Here is a 24,146-nt window from a genome sequence, read left to right on the forward strand (position 1 = left end):
CCGGCTGCTGCTGCCGCCGTCTCCGTGCTCGCTGCCCCGGCGGCCCCGGGGCCCGCCGAGCCCCGCTCCTCCCGGCGGCGACGGCAACCTCCGGCTGCGGTGCGGCGACGGGGACCGGCGGCAGGGCCCGCGGTGGCCCGATGGGGAGCGGTGGCGGCGAAGCGGCGGCGGACGGGGCGAAGCGGAGCGCGGCGGCGAGGCGGCGGCACAAGCGGCGGCGGGCATCGGCGGGGGAGGCCGGCCGTGGCCTGGCCCCGGCCCCGATGTGCTGAAGCGGGAGGCGCGGGACGCCGACGAGCCGCCCTCCTTCAGCCGGTGGGAGGAGGACGAGGACGAAGGGCCGGAGCGGCCGCTGCTGGAGCGGTACATGATGGCGCCAGCGGCCCGGGGGTCCCGCGGCTCCTCCGGCCCGGCCCCCCCCGGCGTGCGCGCTCCCCGCCGCCCTGCGCGCTCCCGAGCCGGGCGGGGGAGGGGGAGCCCGGGCGGGGGGGGGGGGGCGGTGCCTGGGGACGCCCTCACAAAATGGCGGCCGGCGGTTGGGTGGGAGTTGGGAGGTGCTGCTGCTGTGTTCGGTCGTGCGGCTCCTCTTTGCCTCGCTCCGCGCCCCAGCGGCCGTGACTGGGGCATGCTCGGCTTTGGTGGTTTTTTGTTGTTTGGGATTTTTTTTCGGTTGTTTGTTTACTTGTTTTTGTTGGGTTTTGTTCGCTCCCCTACGCGCACGCACGGTGCTGCGGAGCTGGTCGGTACAGGTGGTGTTGTTTTCAAGCAGGAGTGTGTTGCAAAGCGAGCCTTGCCTGATCGATCAGGGGTGCCGAGGCTGAGCCTCCAGCTCAGAAAACTCCTGAGCCAACTCCCGTGCTCTGGGCTGCCGGGAGCAGGGATGGCAGGGGAGGAAATGGCTTCTTCCCGCCTCCTCCCTCTCCTACCTGAGCACCGACCGCGCTTCCTGCGGGACAGCGGCCGGGACAGCTGCGACTCTTCTGCCGCGGCTGAAACATTTCTCTTACTCTGTTCTGGGGCTGTCTCCAGAGAGGAAGGGGGTTTTGGTTTTCAATTAACTAAAATGGGGTAGCGGTCAAAAGAAGTGATAGAGAAATGAAGGTTCTCCTAAAACTCTTCAGCTTCACTTCCAAAATCCACAAGCTTTTATATCTTGATTTGTAATTTGTTCTTAGCTGAATGACATGTGAGGGATTTTATTTGAAGAGCCAGTTGATTTCTGGCTGCAATTCTGCTTGTGTGTTTGGAAATGTATTTGCTCGAACATCACACCATTTTGAAGCATGCTATTTTATAAGTAGTAGCAACAAAGAGCAGCAGGATGATGATCTGTCTGATAAGATATTTCTGCTGGGAGTGGTTTACTACAATTGTAATAAAACTGAGCCCCTTTAAGATTTTCTGAATGAGTGCATCACTACCCAGGCTCAGGAAATGCACTCAGTCATCAAAATAAACATGAGCTATTTAAAGACTTATTTTCTGCTACCATTGTCCTCTTCTCACCTCCATTCTGTCCTAAGGCTTGCAGTGTCCCTCAGCGACCTTAATTCAACTAAGAATTCCTGGGATAAGGACTTCATCTTTGAGGATGTGCAGCAGGCTGTGAATCTACTTCCTGTGGGACCAATGGATGCTCAGCCTGTTCCAATTAACTACCCTAAGCAACAGACTCAGTGACACCCAGAGAAGCAAAACACTTTGAGATAACCACAAAATTGATGTGTATTTTGGAACTTCCCCTCTATTTTTTTTTTTTGCGGTAGATCACATGCAAGTAGCTTATCCCTGTAAGGAATATACTGTTACCCAAATATGTTCTGTTACTTTATTCAAAGGAGGAACATGTTTTCATGCCTTAGTGTCAGGTGTCTGCATCAAGCACTCAGTTTGACCAACTGAAGTAAATAAAAATAGCTGCGTGTGATCAAAAGTGTGAGAAAAATTACTTGTTTGGTTTTGGACATCTCTTCCATGCTGTTGCTGTTTTTGATGTTAACAGCATTAGTTTTTAACTATAGTTTGATTTTAAAATGGACAAGTAAAAAGCCACAAACCTAAGAAACTCTGCAAAACATTTTTAAATTCAGTTTTCTACAATAGTTGGGCATCTAATACCTAAAAGCTTTGCAAAATGTCAGAAAATAATTTTTTCTAACTTTTTTGCCTTATAGCCAAAGGAGGTCTACAGCAGGTATTCTGCTGGTTTCTGATCATAGATTTTAGTGGCATTTGGAAGGTGAAAAAGTCCAGATAATAAAAACTGAAGAGAAAGTTCATTAAAGTGTCTTATCTGCACACCAATAAGAAAACTGCTCATGGGAGAAGTGGTAGAAAGAAAGCAAACATCCTCTGTGTTGTGATGTTAAAAGAGTTCCTAAGAGAAACATTCTATTTGTTGGAGACTGACCAGTGCTCATTAACATTTTCTAGCACCCTGTCATCTCACTGAGCATTGCCCTACAATTACAATTTATAATTGCAATTTATAAACTCATTTCCAACTAGATGTAGTATCATCTTTTAACCACATGCCTTACAAAGCTAAGTTTTTAAAGGGACTGAGCATCCCTAGTGGGGATCCAGTTAAATTATTCCTAAAATCAGTACTGAAATCTGAGCCCTATGGTGCAGAGCAAATTGAGACTTCTCACATCTTAGGAAGAGGAAGCACTACAGTTTGTCTCAGGGATTGAAAAAGTTAGGCAAGGTCCTTACCTGCTTTGCAGAGGTTTATGTAACATCTCTGCAACTGGTGCTCTAGGCTCTCACTGGATGACAGAGGTGCCAGTCAGTCTGTTCTGGTAGAAGTTCAGCTCCTGGACTCCTCTTTGGAATTCCAAGGCTCATAGTTGAACTTGCAATTAGCTGCTGCTTGGAGAGGTTTTAGCTAATTGGATGCTGAGGTCAATGTTGGGGTAATAAGGTATCTCTGAATTCTCATTAGGCCCCAAATAACAAAGGGGAGCAAATGGTATTCAGAAAGAACAGAATAAGAAAAGTTAGGAGTAGCTTTGTATAAACAAGTAAACAGAAATCAGAATTGAAGTTAATTCAGGTTGAACCATTAGGTTAAGAAGCAGACCAGTACAAGGTAAAAAATTTTAATTGTGATTTTTTACCTTCTTGTATGAGTCAAGACTAGATCCAGGGGCATGAGACAACCATCTGATGTGGAATGGCTTGGCTATGAGTAACAACAAAGACAATTTCTGTGTTTCTATGACAGAATTGGTGTTCTCATGAGGAGATGCAGTAGAAGATACTCATCTGTCTTCTTGGCATTAATTTTTTTCCCTGGAAAACAGGGCATAATATCTATCTTGTGCCTTCAGGTCCAGGCAAATCAGCGTGTTCATGAAAAATTTTGGACTGAGCCGAGTAATCAAACCTTCCTCGGCTGTGTCGTCATGGAATTTGAGGATGGTTCAGCTGATAGCAGAGTCCTGGCTGGGAGCACAGAAAACACATCCAAACAGACAATTGCTTTCAGAGATTTTACAGCTATAATTACAAGGTTGATAATTCTGAATTTAAGGCTTGTCTAGGCTGGCTTCTGTTTCAGCTCAATATTTACTTATAGCTGGGAAGTGGAATGGGCATGCAGCCTACACTGATTCCCTGAGTCCTGGGATTGGTATTAAGTAATCTGTTACAAAACAAACTCATCAGAAAAGGGGGGGCAGTCTCCCTTTGCCAGATAGTGCTTCCTCACTGGGGATTTATCCATCTAGAGCATTAAAAAACTCTGGATAATAGTGAATAAAATCTGGCCTGCATGGCCTGTGGGGGTGGATTAAATTAAACCTAATGTTGGTGGGGTTTTTTTGAATTTTGAATGCTCTGATTTTTTTAATAATTGCCAGGTGTATGATTATTTATAGTGTGCAAGGAACTTTGTATGCAATATAGCCACCACTCCACGTGCCTGCACATCTTAAATCTGTCAGATATGTAGCAGTAGATGGTGTAGGCAGCAATATTCAGGAGCAGGAGAAATAGCCAAAAGGAAGGTGGAAAAGGAGGAATGTCTACTTAAATTCTTGCTGTGATGCTATTTAAATGCACTTACGCAGAACAGGCAAAGTGATTTCAGATCAGTTAAGGTGAGTTGGTATTTTCCTGTAGTTCCTTTTTTAATACCCTTTGTGTTTGTTTTCCCATATGAGTGCAGGCAATGCTGTCTGGACCAAAAAGGAATCTGTGGCATGTGAAAGTTTTCCATCCTTCAGGTGAAGTGATAAAGTTCATGGTTTTGAACCTGAAGAGTTTAGGAGAGATGAGCAAGCAGGATGCAGCACATGAAAAAAGAGAATGCTAAAATACAGAGTGGCTGAATGGAAAAGCTCTGAGAGTGATTAGTTCAGGGGAGAAAGGTTGTTCTTTGTTGATATCCAAGAACTTCTCTGGTATCTTAAGATGTGGAAAGTACTTGTGTAGTTGGTGTTGTGGGTATTTTGAGGGTATCTGGTTGGTTTTGGACATTTTTAAGTTGTTTGGGTTTGTTTGTTTTCATTTGGAAATAAGACATCAGAACCATGAAATCTGAAATCAGCTTCACTTGTGTGCAATTCAGTGCTTCAACCTCACACAACCCCTACTTGCTGTTTTGAGAGTTTGCTGCTTTCACAGCATTTTCATTGAAGGGAAGCTTCCCTGAGCGGAGAGGACATAAAACTCAACTCTCAAGGCCTCCTCAGGAAAGTTAAGTCTAGAAACCTTTGGATGACCTGTGGAAAAGAGCAGACTGGCCAAATACAGTGTACAGTGTGAGTAGCTTGGTCATGTAAAGGCAACCTTGTAACTCTGACACACAAAGATTGCTGTCAGGCATGTGAGAAAAGATTATTAAACAAGGAGGGAGGGGGAGAGAGGGCCTTGCAGAAAATGCACTCTCCTGCTCCTTTCAAGGAAGCTGTGATTAGAGAGTAGTGTGGCCACTGAGCTCTTGCTCTTAGCTGCTGTTCCACACTCCCTTAGCCAGACTGCTCTGTTTTCTCTGGAAGGTCACTGATATTTTCCTTCCTCAGCACTGCACTGATAACACTCCAAGCTCAGAGAATGCTTTTTGTATCTCTGGTGAGCTGCATGTTGAAAGTAAAGTTTTCTACCTGTGGTGGTTATATGCTTATTTTCCCTGGCAGGAGCACTGAGGAAGGGTTTGGGACAGTTGAAACACTCAGATCATCTGCTATAAAAATCACCAGTAGCAGCTAAAATTGCTAGGTAGTGTGGTGACATTTACAGCACCCTCCTGTTACTGTATAATAGTCCAGAGCAGATGGAGCTGGATATCCTCTCCAGTTTGCTTTCTCTCATCTGGAAAGTTGTGCATTTACTCCCCCCACCCCAATGCAACATACTCTTATAGTAAAGAATGAGTGTCACATTTGGGGGTGCTGCTTGCATGTGTGTTCATGCTCCAGACAGTCACTGAACACAACACAGGTGAATCAGAGAGGATTTGCTTACCCTGTGTTATTCAGATGGTTGTGTTAGGTTAACATCATGATCTCTCACTATGCCAGGAGAGCTCTGCCACTGTGAGTAGACCGATGTGTTATTGGCAAGGTGCTCTTATAGTAATGTTATTTTCATCTTGTAGTCTTCTGTCTTACAAGCAAAGAATGCTGTGCCTGTAAAAGTAAATTTATACCTGTAAAAGCACTGCCTGGGCTATACCTGCTGATGTTTGGGTAACACAGTGGTCCATAAATATTCCCGTCCTGGTTGACACAGTGACACTGCAAGTCTGTAATGTGCATCCAGTGTCTGTCAGTGTGTATGAAAAATGCATATTTTATGATTGGCTTTTTGCAAATATTAAAATGAATATTATATGTGTTATGTAGAAAGTTATACTGTATTAATTTTCTTAAGAGGTGTGTTCTAGTTTTAGGTTATAACATAATGTTAAAATAGAAACTATACTATGTAAGATACTTTTTTTAAAGAAAGGAATGAGGTATTCGCACCTGAGACAGCAGCCACAGGACACCTAAATCTTTCAGAGAAAGAGAATTTATTGCTCCATTATCAGAAGAAACAAACTTCTTCCTGCCTCCCTCATCCCTGAAGATACCATCAGGATTAAGAGGAAGAAGTTGACACTGACCAGACAGGATCCTGTGTTTGAATGGAATTTATGCATAAGCGTATGAGATGTATGAATATGCAACAGGCTATTGCTTTTAAGGGTTAATCCTCTGTTAACGTGTGTCTTTTTTTGGGCTTATTTTGCCCAGAAAGAGGTACCTGGACTCTCCGTAATGCTTTGTTTTTATTGTCTCATATTGTCCTAAATCCTAATTGTCCAAATTTTTATTACTCTTATTATATTACTACTTTTATAACAATTTTATTACTATTAAACTTTTAAAATTCTAAAAACAAGTGATTGGCGTTTTTCACAGTGTGCAAACAGTTCAGATGCTGTGAGCCAAAAATCATAGGAGAAGGAAGGGAGGGATGTGATCACCAGGACAGAACTAGAGGAATTTTGGGGAAAATCACGTTCATGGCTGGAGCCTAGCTTTTAGTTTGAGTAATTTATATTTTTTAACCGGAAGGTGGAAGTCTGAGCGGGCTGTGCGTGCTGCATTGGCTCGCTCTTGCCTCTCAGCTCGGCCTGCTGCTCCGGCCTGGGCTCGCCTCGCCGCTGCCGGGGCTGCGCCGCGTCCTCCGGGCCGCCAGGGGGCGGGGCCCTGCGCCGCGGGGAGCCGAGGTACCGGGCCCGGGGGGCGGCGGGGACGGCGGGGGGCGCGCCCGGCCCGGGCACGTGGCGGCCTCAGCGCCGCCCCCGGCCTGGCTGGGAGGCCCCTGCTGGGGTGCTGCCGAGCCGGGGTGCTGCTGAGCCGAGCCGGGGTGCTGCTGTGCCCAGGGCCGCTGCTGTGCCCAGGGCCGCTGCTGTGCCCAGGGCCGCTGTGCCGAGCGCCGGTGTGCCGTGGTGCTGCCGTGGTGCTGCAGTGCCCCCGCTGTGCCCCCGCTGTGGCGGAGTGCTGCCGTGCCGGCGTGCTGCCGTGCCCGGGTGCTGCAGTGCCCCCGCTGCGCCGAGCTCGGTGCAGCGCCCGGCCCGTGGCGCTCGGCCGGCCCCGGGCTGGAGATGGGACGGGCTGGTGTGAGCAGAAATCCCTGTAAAGCCGAGGCCTTGCCAGGTGTGCTTCAGTCCGCGGGGCGGCACACAGAGAGGGCGAGCCAGTCGGGTGTAGCTTACGGGTACCGCCTGCTTCAGGATGGGCACCAGCATCCTCCCTTGCCGTTTGGGGGATGTTTAATGTTACACGCTGCCTCAAGGAGTACCTTGGTGGGAAGTGTTGTGAACATGGAAATACAATGAATAGGTTATTGTTTAAGCAGCTCAAAATATTTTTCATGCCAATCCATAGACGGGAAAATACTTCCTTATCCTACTTATAGAGGATAAACTTGCCATGGGAAAAAAAAAATCAACCTGAAAATAAGAAAGCTTCAAACTCACAGGGCATTGCAGTCCTGGGGTGACTTAAGGGAATAAACAAGATAATTTATTTTCAGCTGGCCCTTGATCATTTTCTTAAGTAGATTATATGATAGTGAGTGAACAATAGCCGGGCTTGGACTATGATCCAGGAACTTGCTCCTAGCTCTGTTAATTACTCGTCACTCCATCTTCGACTGGGGCTGCAGTTCTTATGTTTTTTACCTCATGCTGCTTTTTCTTTACCCTAGGACATCCTGTCTCTCAGACTGAATTACCAGCAAAGGATGGAGAACATCCTGGCTAGCTTGTGTGGGACCAGCCCAGAAGATCCACTCCCTCTGTGGGTTCGTGGCAGCGTTGGCCATTGCTTTAACCAGCTGACACTAAGCGTGATTCCTCATGTGATCCTTGCAGTGGTCAGTGCCTGCTTCCTTGGCACTCCGAGGTATGACAACTGACTCGTCTGGCTCTTGATTGCTATGCAGGACTGGAGGTGGAGTGGAAAGGCTGGAAATTGTATCTCCCTATCACGTGCTGAATATGTAATTAGGGAAGGGCACAATATTATAATGCTATTATATTTGTCAGCATCCATTTTAATTCAGTGTACAGAAAGGAATGCAGAAAGAATAGAGAGGATTGTAGGCAAAAAATCACAGAAAGTAATTAGAAACTTTTTCAGTGAGTGAGGACTGGGGAAACTGGGAGTATTGTGGTAGAGGATATAAATCCAAAGTGGCAGAGAAGATATATATAAGGCAATAAGGAGTTTAGAGAAATGCAGAATTGTTTTTCTTTTTACCCTCTTCTGAAATTTCTAAACATGACAACATTCACTGATACTGAAAGGCCACAAAGAATCCAGTGATAATGAAGTATTTTGATGGGCAATAGATTATAGACCTTACAAGTACAGCATCACTGAAACTCACAGTGATAAAAATAACGTTTCTAGAAAAAATACCTGACAAAGAAATCAAGGATGTGATGCAGGGAATTTCATCATCCAAAATTTGTGTTAAAGAGGTTAAATATACTTTTTCTTGCATTAATCCTCAAGGATTGGAGTCTGACCTGACCACAAAATATCATAGTTTGCAAACAAATTTCTGTAAAGAAATGCTTTTCTTTGGTAGCATCTAAATCTCTGGTGTTGACCAAAGAGTGGGCTATATTGACCTGATGTCGTTTAGCAATGCTTACAATCAGAAAAAGTTACAGATCTAGGGAGGTGTATCCAGAAGGTTAAGTAGGAGTGGATGTATAAACATGGGGAAGAGGAGAGGAAGAAAGGACAGTACTGACGGAGAGGTAGAGGAATTCCAACTGTAATTTATTTCACTGCTCTTTCCTCCTCAAGGTCTGGCTCTGGTGTGCCTTGCAGGCCAAGCTGGGGGTGGAGAATCGCTACCTCCTTCATACTTGCTGGCTTGTTCCTTGCTGACACCATCCCAGCCACCATTTCCCAGCAGGAGCTGGGCCCCGTGTACCTGGAAGTGCTGGCCAATGGCACCGCTGCCCTGGCATGGCTGGTGCACGGCTTTGCTCTTCTCATGCTCCACAGATCCATTCACGGCTTTACCAGGGGCCCTGCAGCCCTGGCTCTCCTCACTCTCTTACCCCTACCTTCCTCCATCATCACCCTGCTGTGGTACTGCCAGAGGGGGACAGCTTGGTCCCCTGCCCACCCCGGTGCCTCCGCCAGGTTCACCATTCTGTGTCTGCAGCTGGCCTCTCTGCTTGCCTATGTGGTCAGCTACCTCTTCCCCACTGCTGCCAGGCAAGACTTCCTCTCCATCAATTGTTCCTGGCAAGAGGACCAGCCCGTCTCAGAGCCAGGGATCCCAGAGCCTGACCAGCAGAGAGTGGCAGAGGATGGTGAGAGCTGGCTCTCCCGCTTCTTTTACACCTGGATGAACCCCCTTATGAAGCGTGGCTACCAGCAGAAGCTGAACCAGCCACAGGACGTCTATGTGCTTCCTCACCAGCTCCAGGCTGCCAGGGTCTGCGACCGGTTCTACTCTTGCTGGCAGAAGAAGGCAGCTCTTCAGCAAGCAGAGGAGGAGACAGAGTCTCTTACCAGCCCAATCATTGCTGGAGGTGATGGGAGCAGTGGTGCTCCAGACAGCCCACACCATGCCCAGAAAGCTGTGCGCCTCCTGTCAGTCCTTCACGCGGCCTTCGGGTTTCGTTTCTACACCCTTGGACTTCTCAAGCTGGCTGACAGTCTGCTGGATTTTTCAGGTCCTCTGCTTCTGAACTTGCTGGTGAACTTCATGGAGTCACGGCAGGAGCCCTTGAGCCATGGGATTCTGTATGCCCTTGGGCTCTTTGCTGGCTCCTTCCTGGGCGCTCTCCTGCGGAGCCAGTTCAGGTATGAGATGAACAAGGTGGCTCTGATGGTGCGGGCTGCCGTCATCTCCGCCATCTACCGCAAGGCTCTGCGCGTCAGCAGCACCAGCCTTGCCCGCTTCACTGTGGGGGAAATTGTCAACTTCATGAGCACGGACACCGATAGGTTGGTCAACTTCTGCTACAGCTTCCATGAGTTGTGGAGCCTGCCTGTCCAGCTTGCCATTACCCTCTACCTCCTGTACCAGCAAGTGGGGATAGCCTTCCTGGGAGGCATGGCCCTGGCACTGCTGCTAGTGCCCATCAACAAGATCATAGCTAACCGCATCATGGTGAACAACGAGGAGATGCTGAAACACAAGGATACACGAGTTAAGGTGGGTGAGGGGCAGGGGTGTCTCTCTGAGTTTGTAATTTTTCCCTGTTTGGCCCAGAACATTGGCTTCTTGCCACTTAGTCATGGTCCAAAGCAGATTAATTGAATCACAGCTGTTGAGAAAAATGCCAGAAGGGGCACACACACAGACACACACATACACACATACATACACACACACACACACACACACACACACACACTTTGGTCAAAAGTGTTTCAGGGTGATGTAGTTTCACCTCCCATAAGATCGTGAACCTTTAATGCTTGTCTTGTCCCCTGGACTAATTTAGGTTCCCTTGCAAGTTTCTTTTCTCTGTGTAGTAAAGGTCAGACTCCCAATGACTTCCTCTAGGTTTGCATCCATCCTATTGCTCCAGTGATGCCATCAGTGATGAAGTGGCTTTCAGTCTGGACAAGGGCAATGATCATGGATGTAATTTTATATGGCTCAAGGCTTGGCACTCTCAGTCATCTTTTCCACTGCTTTTCTCCTATTTGCAGTGCCATCTCTCCTCTCCACATTTGATTCCCACCTTTTAGCATTGTATCTCTAAGTTGAGGGGACAGCAGTTTCACTCATGCTTTGAAGCATGAAACTCATGTCAACTCCCTGCCAGAACTGTTGGCAGCTTTAAAAATACATATTTTCCCAACAGTAGGTGCATCTACTAGAGTTGTATCTGATGATGCTGAACTTTCTCCAACTGTTGTAAGACTGGTTTGCTGAATAAAGTCTCTTGTTAGTCTTCTTTAATGTTGGGCAGAGACACAGTCAGCTTGCTCTACATATGCTGACCTGAGAACAGAAATGAGAGGACTGCATCCTGCAGGGACACCAGAGTTCTGGAAATGAGCCAGCCAGGCTCTGGATACAGACCAGCTGTGTCAGGGCAGGACCAGTCCCGAGAGTCAGATGTTATCTCAAGGCACTGTCAAGTGAATAGTATCCAGGCTGGAGCTAGCAATTCCACACATCCCTTCACCTGTGTTGTTTATCTTTCACTTGGAAAGTAGTGTAGTATTTTGCCTTTTTCTTGGTTGTGCACAGCGTGGGTGGATGAAGAAGCTGGTGGGATGGATGAGCACAAAGTTTCCAATAGTTGTCACTTAGGTTTATGCCTTTGTTAGCAATAGATGGTTCCTGACATCTCTAGCTTGACCCTTAGCAGGAGACAGCTGCACACCCAGGCACAGCCCAGGTTGGCTGGGCACTGTTTGCCTGATGTTCTTTTCTGTTGCCTGCAGCTAATGACAGAGTTCCTGTGTGGCATTCGGGTGATCAAGTTTTACGCCTGGGAGCAGCACTTCAGCACCAGGATAAAATCCTGCCGGGCTAAAGAGCTGCAGAAGCTGCGGGCCATCAGTTACCTGGATGCTTTGTGTGTGTACATGTGGGCAGCACTCCCTGTTGTTATCTCCATTGCCATCTTTGTCACCTATGTCCTGTTGGGTCACCAGCTCACTGCCACAAAGGTGAGTAGGTAGTAGGGAGAGCTTCAAACTTGTGCAGAACACAGTCTACACTGGAACTGCAATGCTGAGGCATCTTCTCTGGGAAATAAACCCAGCCCATGTCTCTCCACAGCTCTTCAGGCTCTCACTGGTGAAGCTGTTTGGAGGATACAGGGGAGCTGCTAGCTCCAGCTCATGGCTGTTTGCTTACCCATGCAGGTGTTCACAGCATTGGCCCTTGTTGGGATGCTTATTCTACCCCTTAACAGCTTCCCATGGGTGCTGAATGGGATCTTGGAGGCCAAAGTTTCCCTGGATCGAATCCAGCAATTCTTTGAACTCATGGACCAGGACCTGGAAGCTTATTATGCCCTAGGTAATGGTTAAGGAATCTGAGCTATCAGCAGACATTCAGAGCAGAGAGCTGAGGTGCAAGGCCCAGGGGCAGTGCTGGAGGGCAGCTGGCTGTCACCCTGTGATTTAGGATGTTCAGTTGGGTAGAGGCAGAGTGGATACATTTCTCTTAATTTCTGTGGAAAGCAGGAGATAAGGCTGTAACATTCCACTTTACCAACCATAAGCCACTGCTTGTCCCAACAGAGCCGTTAATGTCCAAGTAGAACAAGCAGCTCTGTCCTCTGACCAAAGCTCTTCTGACACTGAAGCCACCAACAAACATGGCTTCACATGGCAGAAAGGCTTGAGTGGCTGCCCCTCTCCTAAGCCGTATTAGCTCCCTTTCCTTCTTTCATTGCCTTTAGCCAGCTCCCTGCCATTCTTTTACCTTCAGCAATAATAAAACCAGGTTATATCATTACAGTGTCTCCCTGACAGCCACATGTGTCTGGTGTGAGCTGGAGACAGAAGGGTTGGAAGAAGGGATGTATAAGTTTAAGGACAAGTCAGTAGGCAAGAGTCTCATTCTGTTGTTGGGTTAGGGGCATCATGCAGTGCCTCATTCATGGTCTCTGCATTTGGGAACAAAGCTGATGATATTTGTGATGCCAGGTGTCTTTAATTTTCTGGTATTCTCATAGCAATGCTTTGCTGTTCGGGTCTTCACTTGTAGATAGCCCTTCAGATACTGCTACTGCCATGGAGATGCAATGTGCAGACTTCTCATGGGTGCCAGCTGAGGAGGAGAGCACCAGGCAGCCCTCATCCACAGGCACTCTGCAACTGCACATCGAGAACCTGTCAGTGAGAAAGGTGAGCAAGGACATGGGAGGTAATAGAGAAAAATGCATTCGAGAAAAAAATACTGGAAACTAGAAATAATGGAGCAGAGATGGCATGTTTTCCTCAGTCTAGGAGATGTGCATCAAAATCTTCTCTAGGTCAAGCGACACAAGACACTGAAAGGCTGAAAGGCACTAGAGAGCATCCATGCCTTACAGACAGGAGATTAACTAGTTCTCTCTGCTTTCTACTATTGCTGCTGGAGACAACTGGACAGGGAACAGAGCAGGGCTCTAGAGTTAACACTCCTTGCAAATCTGTGTCCTGTCGTATTAGGAGTCTGACAACTGTACCCAGCTGCACTGCTGAACATGAGATGGTCCTAGCAGTCAGCTTCCTTACAGCCTACGTGTGGCTCAAGAAATCTGGACAAGCTACCCTGCATTAGAACATTAGGTTGCTTCTTTTCCTTTCCCTTTGCAGGGAATGCTCCTGGGCGTTGTTGGGAAGGTTGGCTCTGGCAAAAGCTCTCTGCTTGCAGCCATCACTGGAGAGCTCATTAAGTAAGTAGCCTAAAGAGTTTTCCCTGCCTGGTCCCTCTATGTGGGAATTGTCCAGTGCTATCCCAACTTGTGGGTAATTTGGATCTGCCAGCTGTTTTTCTTTGTTGCCCTTTATGCCCACTTCTGTTGTGCTTGCAGACAAGGTGGACGAGTGTATGTTTGTGACCTGGAGCAAGGATTTGGTCTGGCCACACAGGAGCCTTGGATACAGTTTACCACTGTGCGCAAAAACATCCTTTTTGGGCGGGAATATGATGCCAGGCTGTTCGAGGAGGTGCTGGAGGCCTGTGCCCTCTCTGAGGACCTAAATGTGAGTGCCTAGGCTGGAAACCTGCCTGGGCCTTCTTGGCAGGCTTTTGCATCCATCCTGAGCCTCATGGGATCAGTGTTTATTGTTTCAGACTGCTGCTCCAATGTCCCATCACACAGTGTTGCTCTGATTACCAAGCCCACACCATTCCTAGTGTGCCCATACTTCTTTAAGGTGTGAAGTCAGTCTTGTAGCACTTTGGGTGGTTTCTTCTGCTGCTGAGCCAAAAGCTTTTCATGCTGGGGAAAGGAGTTGTTCTTGCAGAGCTGATGACTGTTGTGTTTTTCAGGCAGAACCTGTCAGCAGCTGATGCTTTTTTGGGGGGAGGATCAGAAGCAACTTCTTTGGGGTTTTGAAGGGCTAAGTCAGTGCTCTTGACATATATTCTAAATTTGAGGTTTATGACTGTATTAGCCAGTAAACCTGGCTGTACATATGGTATATATAGGAATCTAGCCTTCTCCCAGTTTATAAGCTAATTTCTGATTTTCTGAAGTACCAAGCTTTAGCAGCTCCTGTTTATTTTGGCTGGAACTATAAATACTCTGTAAAGGCATGATTTTTATTTGAGATTTTGTAAAATACACCTATGCTACCAAACTGAGAGGAGACTTATTTCCAGGTACTGAAAACTGGTAGTTTTTACTGCAATGCTGTTTTTAAGGACCCTGACATAATTTTGATGCAGACACAGCCCTTGTTCTCACAGAAAATTACTGTGTGCAATTACCTTGGACCAGAAGTTGCTCTCAATAGGTAGTTAAGATGTGACCACCCTATTCTGGAGTGTCAGAGATTTGTGTTGCATAAATAAACCTTGCCAGTTGTCTGTAGAACCAGTGCATAGATTGGTGCATTGTTTAATTGTTGGTAAGGTGTCAGCCTTAGAAATTACTGCCAGAGACTGGAGAGGGGCCCATGTATCCTGGTTTTGAGTCCCCAGCAGTTTCTTGTCCCTTTCTAAATTTTTTTCTTGAATATTTCAGATTTTACCAGCAGGTGACCAGACAGAGGTGGGTGAAAATGGTGTGACACTCAGTGGGGGACAGAAGGCTCGAATAGCCCTTGCCAGAGCTGTTTACCAGGTAAATAACAAGGGCATTATTGCGTGGCAGATCTTGCCAAGTCAAATATAAAGAGTCTGGAAGCACTCAGCTGTACAGTTCTGGCAGCATGTCTTTAAAGCACATTGTGCTAGCCTAAAGGTGCTGCCACACAGAGATGCTTGGACTTTTCTGTACAGCACTGCCTGCTCCAGCAGGGCCAGCAGCTGTATCCTTTTTTCTTTTGTCCCCCTCCCAGGAGAAAGAACTTTACCTCCTTGATGATCCTCTGGCTGCTGTTGATGCAGATGTAGCCAAACATATTATGTGGAAATGCATTTTCGGAGTTCTCAAACATAAGACCAGGGTCCTTTGCACTCACAGGACAGAGTTTTTGGAGAAGGCCGATGCCTTGTTGCTGATGGACAATGGCAGGATAGTTAAGACAGGTACACTGTCTGTCTTCTCAGGCATTCACTTGTGCCTGTGTCTTGGAATGGCTTGAGGGGACTAGGATTGACTAGTGGGGAGTCCAGTGATAAAAGAGCACACTGAGAACACTGCATATATGCAAAGATGGGGCGCAAGAGGATGTGCAGATGTATGGATGAAACAGGACAGCTCTAGATGTGGGGAGCTGATAAGGCAGAAAGAGTAACAGGTTGAATGGAGCGGAGCCTTCAATGGTACAGTTGCTGTACAACATAGGGAATATTATGAGGGAACAAAACTGGGTCATTTCAGAGCAAGAGGCTGTGAGAGGGTGGAAAGTTGTCACCTGCTCCTCACAGATGCTGAAGAATTTGCATGTCTCTCTCTGCAGGCACACCAACTGATATCCTGCCACTTGTTGAAGCCTTCCCCAAGTTCAAGGATACAGACAAGTCGGATAAGGATGAAGGTCTGTTCCTGATGAGCTTAAGGGTAGCTGGGGCAGCACAGCTGACCTTCCAGACAGAACCTGTACCTGATGGCTTTAGAGCAGAACTCCCATCATCTTGTTCTGCTGTGGCAGTGCTGATATGTGGGTGGTGTATACACAGAAGGACAGAAGGCCCACATATCATTGGGTATTGGTCTGGAGTAGTATTTGAACCTCTTGTTCCACTTGTAGTCCAGTTTTGGATGAAGAACTGCCAGGGTTGGTGCACCTGTCTTGAAAGAGGAGAGAGGAGGGGAAAAAAAGTGTCCCTCATAGTTTAGACTTGCTCTGTTCACATTTAGGAACAGCTGCAGGAAGAATTTAACACTGAACTGACCTTTACTTTTGCATCTATACCCACAGCCCCTAATAATCAGGGACAGGAAGAGACCATAAAGACAGAGGCAGAAGAACCAACCCAAAACCATAATCTCATCCACAAGGAGGAAGAGAAGAAAGAAGGGGCGGTGGCTTTTCAGGTGTACAAGGCCTATTGGATGGCAATGGGAAGCTGCTTAGCAATATCAATCCTCTTCTCACTGTTCCTCATGCAAGGTGAGGCAGTGACCCAGCAGCACATCTCTCTTTAGACACTCCTCTCCTCTCGTCTCATTCCCTGGCTGCATGGAGTCCAGAAGGAAAGATGCCAGGGCTTTGAACACTCACCTCTGTAGCAGTGCGGTGTTGCTGCTGCCCTCAAGGCTGTTCACTTGCTCCTGCTCTGCTACTGACAGGGGAAAGACTACTGGGCAGTGAGACTATGCAAAAGTTGTCCAGCAGCTTCCCCTTCAGCTTCATATTTGCTGATTCAGAAGCAGAATTTCTCTTTACATAGTCTGTCTTTCTCTGCAGCATCTAGAAATATCTCGGATTGGTGGCTGTCATACTGGATCTCCAGCATATCCCAGACAGCAAATACCTCTGTGATGGTCTGCTCAGCTTCCCTGCCTTCCCCAGAGCTGCTTCTCTTCTCCACTGCTGGGCTTGTGTAAGTAAATATGGTCCAGAGGTACCAAAGGGAGCAGGAAATGACCTTAAGTGCATTTTGGGTGAAGATCCTGGAGAGCAGGGATAGATAAACTGACTACTTCACCTCAGGGGATGTGTGTGGCTGCCTTGACAAACAGAATCAAAATCCCTGACCTGATAATGTGCCAGAAAGGCTTCTGTCTGGGGCTGATGGAAGACCCCTAGCTGCATAGTAATCAGAGTATTTGTCCCAACATGCCAAAGGTGCGTAACAGGAGTATCAGGCTAAAGTATCCTGATTTCCCCTGGAGTATGCTCTTTGGGTTCTCGTGCCCTGTCTGTAAGTTTACTGTCAGGAGGATGTTGGCAGATTCATAATCTTCCTCCTTTTTTCCAGTTCCCCCATTCAAGATCTGGACAAGACCCCAGCCTCTCCCAATGGCTCAGTGGATGTGAATTTCTACCTGATAGTTTATGGGAGCATTGCAGGGGCCAATTCCCTGTTCACCATTATTCGGGCATTCCTCTTTGCTTATGGTGCTCTCCGGGCTGCCTCTGTCATTCACAACCGCCTGCTCCAAAGGGTTCTAAAGGTAATGGGCACAAAGTCCAGAGCAGGCTGAGGCTCCTGCAAGCTGCCATTCTTCTCATAGCTGGGAGTACGGGTGTGGGAGATAGATTAAGGTTTCTGTTGGTATTGGCTGGTAGGACTGTATTCCAAAGGGCTGCACCACAGCCAGCACAAGGGGCCAATGAGCGGGGTTCAAAATGTGTCCTGTTCATTCCATGGAAGGATGATTTACGGCTCCCACCTGCATCTGTTCACTCATTAGCCTTAGATGTATAGCCAGTCAAGTCAAAGTAGCTTTTACAGGATGGTGAGTTCAGGTTTAGATGAGATTGGAAGGAGTTATTAAGCAAGATCTGGGGCTGATGTTGGCATATGTCAGTTAACTTTATGTTTTTGGTTTCCTTGGGTCCTCAGGCTAGAGTTAGGATTAGGAGATTGGAAATTCAGATTAGAGGCTAGATTTGCCTTGCTGCTGTTGGGCCATCATGGTGTCTGAGTGCCTGCTTTCTCAGTAGCTGTCAGCCATTCAATACAGAGGGAGTGCTTCCTTTTTCCATGCAAACAGTATGTGAGTTGTTTGGCTGCTAGTGGATGCTGGCTTTGGAGGCTGAGGTAAGGAAGTGGGTTGTGGTGGCCACCTCCTTGTGGCCTTATCTGCTCCCCTTGGTGCTGCTCTCCTGCACACTGTTCTGTGGTTGGATCTCACGGCACCTGACTGGCTCTTACTGTCTGATTCCCTTACTGCCAGGCCACAGTCACCTTCTTTGACAGCACACCAACAGGCCGCATCCTGAACCGCTTCTCCTCAGACCTGTACTGTGTGGATGACAGCCTGCCATTCATCCTCAACATCTTCCTAGCCAACATCTACGGGCTCTTGGGCATGCTGGTGATAATGACCTATGGCCTCCCTTGGATTGGTCTGGTCTTGCTGCCTCTGGCTGTAGTCTACTTCTTCATCCAGCGCTATTACCGATTCACATCGCGGGAGCTGAAGCGCCTGCACAGCATCACCCTGTCTCCCATTTACACCCACTTCTCAGAGACCCTCTCGGGACTGAGCACCATCAGAGCCATGCGGGCAACAAAGAGGTGAGCAGGGAGCACAAGCACCCAGAGAGACAGAGCTCAGAGCCAAGGCCTTCCTCTTGTGGGGCTGGTTATAGGATGGCCAAAATGCCCTTTGTCCAGGGCAACAGGAGACGAATTTGAGTGATGCAAACCTCTGTTGTGTGCCTGACAGGTTTGAGTTGGAGAATCAGCTGCATCTGGAGCAGAACCAGCGCTGTCTCTTTGCCAGCAAAACAGTGATGGAGTGGCTGGACATCCGCTTGCAGATGATTGGGGTTGCTGTGGTTACTGCTATAGCAGGGATTGCCATCATCCAGCACCAGAAGCAGCTGGGAAATCCAGGTAGGCTGCCAGGGACTGATCTATGTCCACTCCTAGGCTGTGCCCAAGGGGTTCCTCCACTCCCAGCCCAGAGCTACACATTTTCCTACGCTGGGGTAAGATCCAGAGCTCCTGCTTCCTTGCTAGCAAGTCACCCACAATGCTGTGCTTCCATTCCTGTCTCTGCTCCTGTGTGTCCCCAACCTCAAGTGTGACCCTAAGACTTCAGAGTTGTGACTTTTCCTTTTTTTTTTTTTTCTGCCCAGATGTCAGCTCCTTCCCTGCCACTAACATTCTTGCTTATGCTTTTGTCCTCACAGGACTTGTGGGCCTGGCACTCTCATATGCCCTGTCTGTCACACACCTGCTCTCAGGCCTCATTGACAGTTTCACTCACACAGAGATGATGATGGTGAGTGTGGAGCGGACAGAGGAGTACACCACAGACATCCCTATGGAGCTTCAGGATAAATTTGTCCAGGTAAAAGCTCAAATGTGTTCTCAGGAGCCCATCTTCTGGCTCTTTTCCCTGCGCTTGCCCCCCAGGGAGATCACAGGGTTCCAGTGAATGGGTGGAGGGCCCTCACCACAGAAACCACCTTGACCACTCATCTTTTACTAGTGTATTTCCTGGGGAGGCTGAATCTCTGGCAGGAACTGGTGAAGGTGGGAGTGATGGGAAGGAGTAGGGAAGCAGAACGAGTGCTAGATAGAAGCTGTGATGGAAGAACAAGCCTAGGAGTGGGCTGGAGGTAGGACTGGGCTGTGTGTTGGTTCTTCTCAGAAGCCAAGCAACCATCTAAAGGGAAGGGTGGGGCTTGGACTGTGGGGAGGTGATGCTGAAGATGACAATCAATCATTATCACACCCTTTCTTACCTGTGTATCCCTCTTAGGTTTCCGCTGACTGGCCAAGCAAGGGGCTTGTGGAGTTCCAGCAGGTGGTCCTGGGATACAGACCAGGCTTGCCTAATGCACTTGATGGTGTGAGCTTCACTGTTTACCCTGGAGAGAAGCTGGGCATTGTGGGTCGCACAGGCTCTGGGAAATCCACCCTTTTCTTGGCCCTTTTCCGTATGGTGGAGATGAAATCAGGCCAGATTCTCCTTGATGGTGTTGACAGCCAGCTAGTGGGCTTGGAGGAGCTGAGGTATGGCTGAGCAGAGTGAAGGGTAGCTGATGGTGGCTGAGAGCTGTCAGTGGCTGGATGTCAAAGTAAAGAGTGAGGAGCAAAGGACTCACTGTTGTGGCCCCCTCTTCTCTGATTGTGGCAGCTTTTTATGAGTCTCTCTGTTGTTTCTCGACAGTTGTGCTAAGGAAACCAGGCTGAATATGTGACCCATGTCTCTGTGCCTCTAAGATTCATAGCAAACTAAGACATTGTAGCCATATTTCTCTTCACGGAGAAAAGCAAGGCACAATTCTTCCCAAGAATATTCTTATCTCACTTGCTGTGCCTGTGTTTGTGCAAAAGTAGAATACAACATGAAGATTGTTTATGCAAAGTCATGGTGTTTTGTTTCCTTGGGCTATTAGGGCCAAGAGTGTGTGTGTGTGTGTGTATGTTGGTACTGTCGGGTGACAGTCACGAGATTCAGTACAGTGTGTGCAGTTGAGTGCTTGGCAGATTCAGTTTTAGATGTATAGAATAATATAGTATAATAAAGTAATAAATTAACCTTCTAATATCAATAAAGTCAGATACATCATTCTCTCCCCTCGTCGAGGCCATCACAACATTGCTCTAAGACACCCCATGAAAAAAGAAGTAGCAGATCTTTGCTTTTCTGCAGAACCTATCCCATGAGCCCTCAGCTTTTGTTTGCTTGCTTGCAGATCTAGGCTGGCCATCATCCCTCAGGATCCATTTTTGTTCAGTGGCTCAATCAGAGAAAACCTGGATCCCCAGGGAAAACGGACGGATGCTGAGCTCCGTGAGGTGCTGGAGCAGTGCCACCTGTGGGATGCTGTTACTCAGATGGGTGAGATGGAAACCAGCGAGAAGCAGCTGATGAGTGCGGGCTCTGCAAGAGGAGGGAAGGGCTTAGCTCAGGCAGGGAGCTGAGGTGGATGCAGTAGGGAAGGGGTTTAGGCAAGGTTAGAACCAGTGTGGGAACAGGTCTGTGGGACCCGGTGGCATTACCTGACATTTGGAGGCAAATGGACTGGCAGGTGATGGATTGGGTGGCAGAAGTTTGCTGATGAGATCAGGCCTCAGTGGGTGTTAGAGGAGCAGCTGAGAGATAAGCCCTGCCTTAGTTCTAAGGGAACTGTGCCAGATGTTGCTCGTGTCTAAGTGTAAAGGCTCCAGTTCCTAAGGCCTGGGCCTGAGCAGAATTGGGATTTTGTGTGTTACTGGGAAAACCTTGGACTGGTGGAGCTATCTGGGGCCCTGTGTAGGTGATGCAGGTGACTGCTGATCTTGATCCCTGCAGGTGGACTGGACAGCAAGCTGGGAGAGAGGGGAAGGAGTCTGTCTGTGGGACAGAGGCAGCTGGTGTGTCTGGCCAGAGCCCTCCTGACGCAGGCCAAGGTGAGTGCCCTGCCCCCATCACAGCAAGGGGGAGGGTGACCTGCTGGTGGCTGCCTGGGGACACCAGAGGAGAGTGTGCAGAGTTGAAGGTGTAATGGGAACAGATATCCCGTGCTAACTTCTCAGGCTATCTCTAGCCAGAGAGGGAGGGCTCTGCTGTGGTGCCTGGGAGCTGCCTTCACTCTGTGTCCCTGGCAGGTGCTGTGCATCGATGAGGCCACAGCCAGCGTGGATCAGAAGACAGACCAGCTGCTGCAGCAGACCATCCGCCAGCGCTTCGCTGACAAAACTGTTCTGACAATTGCCCACAGGTATGGAAGAACCTCGGTGCCTAAATCATCCTGCCACTCTCAGGGAGAGGTGGCTTCACATGCCATGCCTGGGCCTCAAGCTGAGCATGGAGGTCTCTGTGATAAAGTTTTTTATGTGCCAAAGCTTGATCTTGCCTTTTGCCTTTTCTGCTGGGTGCTGAAACAACTGGATGTGAAAAGAGGAAAATGTTGTACCCAGAAGTTGGTGTCAGCAAAAGGCAAAATGAAGCATCATATCACAGCTTTCTCTTCCTGGGCACTGCCTGCTGGTAGGGCAGGTGAATCGTTCCTTGTGGTTCTGCCACATTAGGGCGAGGAGTAATGGAGAGCTATCCTATGGAAAGGGGTGATGTGGAGACAGGGGAGGAGCCGGTGTCCCTGGCTCAGTAGAGGGCAGTGCAGGACAGCCAGCAGCAAAGGGCTGCAGCCAGCTCCTGGATGGTTCTGTCTTTTGAGTTTTAGTTCTAGCCTGCACCTTATGCCAGTGAGATAGACACTGCCCAGGCAGGACAGGACAACAGTGATTGCCTCCCATCAGAGAGATTAGGAGTAGAATCAGTGGATGGATGCAGCCAGAGGGAGGAGGGCAAAACATGAATACTGCAGAGAAAGGATGGATGAGCATTAGGTGGTGTTCTCTGCTCTTACTCTTGCCAAGTGGAGGAGCCTTTGGAGGAGGGTTATGCAATTGTATGGAGGGTGTTTTCAAAGCACAGAGGTTACCACAAAAATAAAAATCAAATGAGCAGATGGCAGAGGCTGGTGTCCTGCTGCACAGGAGTGGGAGTGATGGATGACAGGCAGGGTGGGCTGGGCCTGGCAAGTGAATCAAGTGGGTCTTGTTAAATACATTATGTAGGAGGGAGGCAGGAGGGGTGTGAAGGGAATGTGGTTCCTACTCTAGGGATGTTAGGCATAAATAAAGTAGAAGTGCAAGGGCACTGTGGGCTGACGTGTATGTTTGGGTTGGGTGTGGGGAGGCCACCTTTGATGGGGGAGTAATTAAAGAGGAGAAACAGCAGAGGAAGGAGTGGCAGAAGGCAAAGCAGCAAGACTGAGTTGAAGATGGCCCCAGCCCCTTTTCCACTGGGATGAAGAGCAATGGGGGAGAGCAGTAAGGAGAGAGAGGTGATGATGGGGTTGTTTTGTATCCATGGTTTTTCCATGCCATTCAGCTTTGGGTAAAATCCAGGATGGGAGGTGACTCTGGACTTGTCTCTTTCCCCTCCAAGTAATTTCTAGTACTGCAGCCTGCACTCTCTTGGAGATGAAGGTGTAACCAGAGTCTTGAACTCCATAATGCCTTTTACCTGCTCAAATCCTGTGTAGTGTCTTCCTTGTGATTTGCAGCTTCACAGGGCTGTAGTTTCACACTGAATGATGCACGACTGCAAAAACATTCCTGCTGTCCTGTGTTTCCTATCCAGAGCCAGAGGCTGCTGCTCTGCTGGCAGTCTGGGCAGACCTAGGCACATATGTGTGCAGTGGGTCCTGTGGTTGGCTGTCTGGCAAGTACAAATCTGGTGGTGGTGGTAGTATAAGCAAAGGTGCTAGACTGCAGAGGAATAACAGCTGATGCACAATATCTGCTGCCCTTGGGAGGTGGCAGGTGAGGAAATGTTGGGGCAAATAAAGCAACTCATTAACCCCTGCGGGGATGGAGACATTTTGTGCAACCCCAGAATCAGGCATGCCCTGATCTCCCCCCCACAGAACTTCCCTCTGTGCTCCTGGTGCCCTGCCATGCCCAGCAGCTGGAAGGCATCACTGTGCTCTCCTAAGAGGTGCTGCACTTCAGCAGTGAGCAGAGGCTCTCTGGGGAGCTGCACTGCACTGTGGCCTTGAGCGCAGAGGGAGATCCTGCACAGCTCCTGATGCTGGCCATGTCTTGGGCCGCCCTTAACAGCAGGGGAAGCAGTATCCAGAGCTTCTCCTCAGATCCAACCAACGTGTGTCCTGGCATTTGTTGTCCACAGGCTGAACACCATCCTGGACTCGGACCGTGTGCTGGTGATGCAGGCTGGGAGAGTGGCAGAGCTGGATTCACCCGCCCACCTCAGCCAGAAAGATGGCTCCTTGTTCCAGCACCTCCTGCACAGCAGGCAGCAATGATCTCCCTCCTGGGCTCAGCCCAGGCAGCCCTTCCAGCTGGGTGCCTGGCATTCCTCACACCTCAGACACCAGCCCTGGCCCTGCAGGGCCAGGAGTTGCTGAGGTGAGGGAGGGGCTTATTCCTGCCTGCAGGCAGCAGTTGTGTGTCCTCAGGGACAGGAGCATGGCACTGTGGCCTTTCCTTTAATAGGGAAGATGTGGCCTGCTGTTCAGTGTTATGCAAGCCTGGTTGGTGGGATCCTGCTCCCCTCCAAGGCTTCCCTTTGAGATCACAGAGGGATTTTCTGCTCACTGAAGAATCAGTAACTCCTAGTTTGAGACTTAGTCTGATGTATGCAATGTAAAATAAAGTGGTAATATCCTTGTGAAGCTGTTGATTGAGGTCCTTGGCCCTTTTCCTCACCAGACACTTATTTCCTTATGAGATACAAGAGTGGTGCCCTCTCTACATGAAGACAGCCCTACCTACCTCTGCTATTCCCAGAAGACCTTTCCAAGCCCAGAAGGTTGCACCCAGGGACCTTGCTACTTTTCCTCTGGTTTTCAGTGGAGAAGGCCTTTCCCTGGAGGGGCTAGAATGCAATTGCATTAAAGGCTTCT

The 24,146-nt window shown here is 48.6% G+C and overlaps 2 protein-coding genes across 8 annotated transcripts in view; one reads left to right on the plus strand and one right to left on the minus strand.

The window, feature by feature from the left end:
* Window positions 1-475, minus strand: part of ZNF318 (zinc finger protein 318) — a 32,326-nt gene extending 31,851 nt beyond the window's left edge. For all 5 annotated transcript variants that reach the window (XR_011679648.1, XR_011679650.1, XR_011679649.1 and 2 more), the window contains exon 1: window positions 1-475. Coding sequence is in view for 1 of the 5 variants with exons in the window: in XM_071430023.1 (XP_071286124.1) it covers window positions 1-369 (369 nt within the window). In the remaining 4 variants the exon portion in view is untranslated.
* On the plus strand, window positions 232-23,915 carry ABCC10 (ATP binding cassette subfamily C member 10). Of its 3 annotated transcripts, none has more exons than XM_071430070.1 (22): window positions 232-363; window positions 7,708-7,904; window positions 8,820-10,188; window positions 11,436-11,663; window positions 11,862-12,018; window positions 12,712-12,851; window positions 13,305-13,384; window positions 13,523-13,694; window positions 14,681-14,779; window positions 14,997-15,186; window positions 15,561-15,638; window positions 16,023-16,214; window positions 16,512-16,647; window positions 17,026-17,221; window positions 17,948-18,291; window positions 18,443-18,612; window positions 18,912-19,072; window positions 19,487-19,740; window positions 20,427-20,572; window positions 21,026-21,123; window positions 21,322-21,434; window positions 23,411-23,915. In XM_071430070.1, exons 2-22 carry the CDS (start codon window positions 7,744-7,746, stop codon window positions 23,544-23,546), a joined length of 4,620 nt encoding a protein of 1,539 aa, XP_071286171.1. In that variant the 5' UTR covers window positions 232-363; window positions 7,708-7,743; the 3' UTR covers window positions 23,547-23,915. The 3 variants fall into 3 exon arrangements, with proteins under 3 accessions (XP_071286171.1, XP_071286162.1, XP_071286153.1); XM_071430061.1 differs by lacking the exon at window positions 232-363 and adding an exon at window positions 6,215-6,724; XM_071430052.1 differs by lacking the exon at window positions 232-363 and adding an exon at window positions 6,970-7,154.
* Window positions 23,916-24,146: the final 231 nt, after the last annotated feature.

The sequence above is a fragment of the Agelaius tricolor genome, unplaced genomic scaffold, assembly GCF_023055355.1.
Source record: "Agelaius tricolor isolate 1412-34295 unplaced genomic scaffold, bAgeTri1.0.p SCAF_1, whole genome shotgun sequence".
Lineage (NCBI taxonomy): Eukaryota > Metazoa > Chordata > Aves > Passeriformes > Icteridae > Agelaius > Agelaius tricolor.